Here is an 8,420-nt window from a genome sequence, read left to right as displayed (position 1 = left end):
ATGACATAATTACAACAGGAACAAGTGAATAAGCACCTTGCTCAAAAACACACATCAGCTGTCAAACAAATTTGGAGACAATCAATCTTTCTGGTTTGCAGAATACGAAATGTATTTTTCTAAATGTCACAAAAAAAGCTGAGTAGAGTTTCTCCAAGGACTCCGCAACTTTAGAACGTTATCTTAACCTTGGAGATAGATTAAGCTCTTTGGGGGATAAGTAAAATGAAAATATACCCCCTTAGGAAGTTAGAGAAAGGTCTATTTAGAGTCTGATGAATGTTAACAGTGTGATACAGAACAAAAAAGAACATACTGTATAAAGAAACCATATCAAGAAAACTCATATAAATATATTAGCAATTTAAAATATTTTTCTTTGAACTACTTGATTATTCTTGCCCTTTATCAAAATAATAACTAATTTCTCATAAAACAGTACTGATACCATTTTCTTTATTATTTTTAAATAAAGAAGCTTTAAGCTAGTTGGCTATATAATACATTATAAGATTTGAGATAAATTATTTAAACCATTAACATTACTCTAATGTTAGTAAAAGTTCAGACTTCTTTTTAACATTTCGCTTCTTTATAAATAATCTTAAGTATAAAAGAACATAGAGCCAATACAAAAATAACTGAGAAAGCAAAATAAGCATGTGAGTGTGTTTTAAAGAATTTTATAGAACGCTTAACCATTTACTCATGTAGTTGAAAATCGAAATTTTATTCCTAAAGAAGGGCTACTATAAAGTTAGCGCTTCCATGAACATTCAGATATCAGAAGAAAGTTGCGAAGTACAGTATTGATTTAGCAAAAAGACATTGGTCTTAATGTGTATCACCGAGCACCACTGCTTTCTCTGTTAAAACAACCAAAACTAAACAAATGAAATGCATGGCTATTTATTTGCTGTTGTTTTTCACAGGTAAGCCTTTGATGTTAAGTTTGTCCACAAAAATGTTTGATCTTCTTCCACTTTCAATGGCTGGACTTTGATGAAGTTTCTCCCTGAGAAATATACACAGGAACATTAATACCATTTTTAAATGGTCAGTGGTTTGTAAAACAATATAAACATATTATATTGTTTTACAGTGGTTAAAAACCACTATGATATAAAAAGAATTTTATCTTAAATGTTACTTAAGAGCTTTGAAAAGGAAGGCAGACTCCTGGGGATAGCAACAGTGGTTTATCTGAAGTAGATGAACTATTTAGAGTTTAAGCCATGTTGTCCAATATGGCAGCCACTAGCCATGTTTATATTTAAATTAAATAAAACAAAATAATTCGGTCCTCAGTTGTACCAGCCACATATCAAATGTGAATCACTAGTCACATGGGACTAGTCATTACCATATTGGACAGCGTAGATACATAACATTTTCATCACTGCATAAAACTATTTCAGAAAAAGCTATCGGGCAGTCCTAGTTAAGAGAAAATGCCACTGTTAGGGCCATAAATTTCTGGGTCATCCATAAAAAGCATGTGCTTCCTCTACCTGGGACCTGGATTTCATATTCCAACTTAGCACGGTTAGGCTTTTAATCAATAAATTTTCCAAAGAGAGACAAATATCTAAAATTAACATAAGAGAAAGTTTCTAAGCCACTCAACAGAAAATATTAGGGCTCTAGATTCCTAAATAAGTATTTTAAAGGAGAAGATGCTAGCACATGAAATTCTGCACAAGGCTGCTGATTTACTTGATACCCACTTGTCCACGGCTGGTTCTTTGAAGCCGTCCACCTTCTGCAGCAATCCTCCACTCTCTTATAGCCTAGAACAGATTTCTGTCTTAAGGCCTGGAGAGGCCTCTCTCTCACTTGATGTATATTCAATAGGAATTAGGTACTGTTTTCAATTTTTCCCCAGGGAACCAAATCAAATAGTAACTCAAAAATATGTATTAAATGTATAAAAATGTCTACAATTTTTAATGTGTGATTTTAGCACATTTTTTTATAGCTATTCCAAAAAGAAATCCCTTGGGAAGCTAAAGCTTTTGCAAAATTTTTATAAAATATCCAATGCATATGAAATATGGTATTTCACACATTGTATATATACTTGTATATATATTATACAAATGTCTAAAATTTCATCTACATCAAATGCTGGATTTGACTTGTTAAGGAAGTTATTAAGTCTTCTAAATACAGCTCATTTCTCCTCACCATCTCTCTAGACACAACTATATTTACCTGGTGTGAAATACGTGACTCTGTCTATATCCAAATTAGAATCTGTTTTATAAGATTTATCACTTTTCCTTAAGAGGATTTTGGCTTCTACTTTCTGAAGCATAGTTTGCTAGTAAATTGCTAACCATACAATCCTAAAATATTATTGGTTTTAGATACAAATTTAAATTTGTGGACTATTTGTATTAAATATAAAATTATTACATCTTTCATAAAAAATATTGAGGATACAACTTGGATGTTCATCAAAACTTTCTGATAACAAAAGTAAAATTACAAAACTTTTCTTCTAATTTTTCTTAAAATACATAATCTATTTTAGAAATAAGTTTTACCTTCTTTTAAGTTCTCGAGATCGTAAATTGTCATGACCAACACTCCGCATTCCAGAGTTTTCTAGATTGCGGTATTGTCCTCCCGGTTTGTACTTCAAAATCTCACTTTGCCACTCATCATCAAAAGCATGAGCGTCATCTGTATAACATAAGGAAATAATGGGAGTAAGTATTAAGGTATCACTGGTCAGTAACGGCCTTGATCCCCACACACTTCATTCTAGGCTGGTGTTTCCATCAGTGTAAGCCCAAGACAAAGGCAGGAAGTGCTTCAGATAGAAAGGTTTTAACGAGGGTAATACAGTAGAACGTCCACTATTGATCACCTCCCTACAGTGACCCCCTTCTTATGTTGACCTAATTTTCACAGACTGGACATGCACCCCATGTAATCAGTATGGTAGGCCTAGTTCCTTAGGTGGACCACCTCCATATGTTGATGAGTTTGTTAAAGTCCCATGGGTGGTCAACTTACAGAGGTTCTACTGTATTTCTTTTCCTCTTTGTTCCTCTCCTATTGCTGATCTGATTCTCGATGATCTGGTTTTTCACCTGCCTGGATATCGTATCATTCTACCGAATGGACCCATTGACCCAATTACACTGACAGTCTTCCTGCATCATCTATCTCACAGTGAGCATGCTGCTCCTGAACATGTGAACACTTCTGTGGCTGGAACTTCGATCACCTCACCATCATCTTATCTAACTTAACCTCACAAGATTCTGTCATTAATTTCTTAAGACCAACGGGTTAGTCAGGTAGATTGTCAATTCATGCTGTGAGGGAACAGGCAATCTAATTCTGTAATAGCAACAATAGATAGTACTTGTTCTTTCAGGTTGCTTTTATAATAATGTGCTCCTTCACTAAATTTTTCTCCAACATGCTAAATATTGTGAAATACTCAGTATATATTTAAATATGATAAAATTATAAAGGTTACAATTAGAGAAAAGTTAAGATATTAAGGCTTCCATCTCACAGCACATAAATAATTTTATCAAACTCCAATCTTAATATAATGTTTTTCCAAAATGATATAATAATTTAAACCCCTTATTATGATAAAAAATTGTTCAAAATACTTTCTGAAAGTAGGAGATGAACATAATTAAGTTCTAATATAATTATGTTATTATTAATAAATGAAATTTAAGTAATAAAATATGAAAGCTTAATTATCAATATTAAAATTAGTGAAGCAATTTAAATTTATTAAATTTGTAAACACATTTTAATATAATTAAAGACTTATAATAAGTTGGCCAGGCATGGTGGCTCACTGCTGTAATCCTAGCACTTTAGGGTGCTGAGGTGGGAGGATTACTTGAGACTAAGAGTTTGAGAAGAATTATGACACTGGAAGGGCTTAAATATATTGAGGAATGAATATTAAATCTAGAAAATGGAAATGTTTACTTGATATGATTTATTATCTATCATATACCAGAAATTAAAATCATATATATAAGATTTTTATATATGGTATGAAAGTTCAACTGTCTGACAATAAAGAATGGTTTAAATAAATTATGGCCTATTCACAATAAAAATTTTAGGTAATCACTTATTGTTTTTGAAAAAGTACATATTAGGTGACAGTTTACAATTATAACGATGAGCACAATATAAACTACATCGATCGTAAAATACTAATTTGAGAAATCTATGTATGCTAATATATACATAAAACTATTAGAAAGATAGTTCTAAAACTATTAGAAAGATAATTACTAAAATACTAATAGTAGTTATTTGGGGATGGGATTATAGACGATTTTTATTTTTGTCTTTATGCTTTTCAAATATACTTCCTTCACAATCAGAAAAAATATTTTAAAACTCATTTTTCCCATTGATAGTATTATTAACAATTCAAACAATTTCATTTTCCAAGTATAAAAGACTAAAAATAAATATTATACAATTCCAAAATAGGTATAAAAAAGATCTACTAATGAAATGATGAGACAACAATTTTATTACTTCGATATAAATGTTATATATTATTCAGAAACTACATCTTATGATAAGTTCTACAAAATATATTAATCAAGTTCTGCAAGTACAGCTTTATTTTATTTTTTTTAATTTTGCTTTCAATTGGCTTTCAATCTTCTTAGTTTGAAGTTTTTTTTTAAATTTTTTTCGCTTTTTTTTTTTTTTATGAAGACAGAGTCTCACTTTGTGGCCCTCAGTAGAGTAATGTGGAGTCATAGCTCACAGCAACCTCTAACCCTTGGGTTTAAGTGATTCTCTAGCCTCAGCCCCCAAGTAGCTGGGACTACAGGCACCTGCCAGAACGTCCGGCTATTTTTTGGTAGAGATGGGATCTCACTCTGGCTCATACTGGTCTCAAACCTCTGAGTTCAGGGCAGTCCATCCGCCTCTGCCTCCCAGGGTGCTAGGATTACAAGCGTGAGCCACCACACCTGGCTACAGCTTTATTTTAACTTTATAAGAAAGAACATCATTTTTGTGATAACTCACTTTCATTCATGTTGATGAATTCTTGATTGACCTCTTCATCTCCAGTCCTGTTATTCTTTGACTTTTTAATGACATGAGCTCGGTCGTGGATATGATGACCAACAGCCATTTTTTCTAGTCCGCTGTCAGAATCTCTCATTGCTCTCCTGGTTTCCTTTATCTATAAAAATAAAGAAAATAAAAAATGTTTACTTGCTATTTAAATATATATAATGGATATAATGCTAAATTCCTCAGGGCCTATTTACCTATGGAGGTAAAGCCTTAGATCTACTGCTCTAAAAATAGTGAGTCCTCAGTTCTACTATCAACCTGTAGTAAAGTTATGGTAGAACCAGTAGAATCTAACCAAAAATAGAACCAATACAATCTAACCATCTTCCAAATTATAATCAAATATTAAAACAAACAATAAAAATTATGGAGGCTCAGTGCCTGTGGCTCAGGTGGCGGGTTTGAATCCAGCCCGGGCCTGCCAAAAACGATTGCTGCAACCAAAAAATAGCCAGGTATTGTGGCGGGCGCCTGTGGTCCCAGCTACTTGGGAGGCTGAGGCAGGAGACTCGCTTGAGCCCAGGAATTGGAGGTTGCTGTGAGCTGTGATGCCATAGCACTCTACCCAGGGGAACAGCTTGAGGCTCTGTCTCAAAAGAAAAAAAAATTATGGAAAATGTAGTGCCTTTAATATTGTCTTTGACAATACAAGACAATAGATAGAAGTTCACATTAGCATTCCTACAAATAAGCTAATTATTCACCTGTCATGCTGATAAGCTTGAATCTCATGGTTGGTTCCCACCTATCAACACTATGGAAATGTTATTAGTATATTTATGATAAGTGAAGATTAGAAAGATGATTTGCTGGTGGGGTCACCTCTATGGTTTATCCTACAAGGATACAAGTGAATCTTTCTAAAAGCAGAGTACGAATGTCTTAACTCAATAACTAAGAAAATGACATGAAGGCTACGTTAGCCAGTTTGATGAGAGTATTTCAGAATGTATATGAAAACACCATACTGTACCCCATGATTGCATTAATGTGCACAGTTATGATTTAATAAAATAAAAAAAAGAAAGATGATTTGCTGTGGGAAATCTACAATTCTACTCTTTAAATATAAGACTTGTCACTTTCAGTAAGTTAAAATTAAAATGTGTGAGATGACATTAATGTAATTATGGCAAAAGCATCATTGAAAGGTCTATCTTTATGTTAGAGAACTTAAAAAGTAACTACTTCACACTCATTAGACTAGTATACCTGAAATTTTACTAACAAGGAAGTGAAGAAATGGAAACACTGCTACTACATTTGGTGAAAGCCAATAGTTTCACTCTCTGTGGGATAGTATCTTGCTAGTTTCTAGGTAAAGATGAAAGCACACATCAACCCAGCAATACCATTCCTAGATCCTCTCCATAAGGAGACAAGTATGAGGATGACTTAGGGAAAAAATTAGACACGCCTACATATCTATCAATAGAAAATGAACAAAATATCGACACTATATGAAAGTTAAATAAACCAGAGACTGCACAAACCAACTTTAATAAATCTTAAAAGCATATAACTGAGTAAAGGCAAACTGTAGGGGATACAGGCAATATGATACCATTTATATAAAGTTTAGAACCCTGCAAAGTAATCCATTGTATTTTTATCATGCATATATTAGTAATGATTAACTCTAGATATAGGGAAGTGGTTATGTCTAGGGAGGGAGTAAAGGAAAAGGCCCCCCCTCCGAGGAGTGCACCAGATCCTTTAGCTGGCTGCATCCACAGAGTTTATGATTAAAAAGAAAACAAAACAAGAGACAACCTGAAGCCTATAGGAAAAAAAGTCAGGATATGACTAAATTGGGTGGTAGCAATATGGGTATTCATTATGTTATGCTACATATCCTTTTTTACATTGAAACGTTTCATGAGTTAAAAAATTAATTTACTTCAGACACAAAAGCTTCTTTCTGTGAATGTTTATTTGACTTGTCAACATGTAAAGGTAATAAACATCAATGGATATTACATGAAAAAAGGTATCCTCGTGGGAGGGCAAAACGATGGTCATAAACTAAGTTAACAGAGTCGAGCTTTAATGTTTTCACAGTGGCAACTGCCTTCCCCTCCCTTCTGCCAACCCAGGAAAGATCAACATTTAATTAAAATATTTAAAATACAGTCTATCTTCCCATAACTATAGAGCTCTAAAAAGGCTTAAAAAATACTTACTCCTCCCGGAGCCCTACGCGTTTGAGTTGAGGCCTGGAAAACCTTTGGTGGTTCATCTCCCACTTTGGAATAGGTCATAACAGAGGAAGAACAAAACGAATGTCCATGTGGTTCCACTGAAAGGTGATCCTAGGGGTAAAGAGAAGCTGTAAACTCAGAGTCTAGTCAAATATAAAGTTCAAATAAGTAACAACGCTAGCTGTAAGTTCCACTAAGGGTACCATACTAACAATATGGTTCCTCCAAATGACAGCTTCAGCAAGGGCCTAACCTCCTGCTATTGCAGGTACCAACTCCCACGCTCCTTGTAAAGACTAATAAGTGATTCACCAGAGATCATTAAGTCTTTGGATCCTTGTAGTTCAATAAAGGTGCTATACCATGAAACCTGTAATGCTTCTCTAGTTAGTGGTAGACCCCGTGTACAACCTTGCCAATGTCAAGCCAATTAAACATACACCAAGAAGTTTTAAACCTCCTGTGGGTACCAGATTGCTACATTATTGAAATCAATAATGCCTGAGATAGATTTGGGCATTCTGCAGTGATTCATAGAACCCCAAATTGGATAACAAGAATGGTATAGGTCTTCTTCAGATAGAATCAAGTGATTTATTTTTGATGTTTTGATATTATGAGTAGAAAAATAAAAATGCTACTTTAGTAATAGTTTGTGAGTATTAGGACTATATGGATCTAATTTAGTACTAAACATCATTTCTGAAATTTCTGTTTTTCAGGGTTTTTTAAAAACACTAAAATTAATTTCTTAGATACCACAAATCCTTTTAAGCATATAGGTTATAAATAACAAACACATTCAAATTCATATAAAATGTTCATTTACAGTAGTGACTTTCAGTAAAACAAATGTTTTTGAGGTTGAAGGTTTTGTAATTTTGAAAGTTAATCAAAGTTATTTTTCAAGCTTGTAGGTTGTAAAATCAATTTAGTGGGTTGTAATCAGGATTTTTAAAACACAAAATTAAATAGAAAATATCAGCACACACTGTAACAAAACTTTTGTTTCAATTATATTTATAAAGTACACAGGCTGGGCGCAGTGGCTCACACCTATAATCCCCGCACTCTGGGAGGCTGAGGATGGTGGATTGCCTGAGCTCACAAGTTTGAGACCAG

At 33.6% G+C, this 8,420-nt stretch overlaps 1 protein-coding gene across 2 annotated transcripts in view; it reads right to left on the bottom strand.

Moving 5' to 3' along the window:
- Positions 1–713: 713 nt before the first annotated feature.
- The window catches only part of MLF1 (myeloid leukemia factor 1), a 31,055-nt gene continuing 23,348 nt past the window's right edge, over positions 714–8,420 (bottom strand). Inside the window, exons 4-7 of one of the 2 annotated variants that reach the window (XM_023515671.1) lie at positions 7,281–7,409; positions 5,044–5,203; positions 2,550–2,688; positions 714–1,015 (exon numbers count right to left, since the gene is read on the bottom strand). In XM_023515671.1, the coding sequence (XP_023371439.1) occupies positions 910–1,015; positions 2,550–2,688; positions 5,044–5,203; positions 7,281–7,409 (534 nt within the window). In that variant the 3' untranslated portion in view covers positions 714–909. Of the gene's footprint in view, positions 1,016–1,684; positions 1,791–2,549; positions 2,689–5,043; positions 5,204–7,280; positions 7,410–8,420 lie in introns of those variants that run through there. The other variant, XM_023515672.1, reaches the window with a different exon arrangement.

This window comes from Otolemur garnettii, unplaced genomic scaffold (genome assembly GCF_000181295.1).
Source record: "Otolemur garnettii isolate 467f Iridium unplaced genomic scaffold, OtoGar3 scaffold00076, whole genome shotgun sequence".
NCBI classification, from domain to species: Eukaryota; Metazoa; Chordata; class Mammalia; order Primates; family Galagidae; genus Otolemur; species Otolemur garnettii.
The sequence above is the reverse complement of the archived record's forward strand: the minus strand, read 5'-3'. Positions and strand labels throughout refer to the sequence as shown.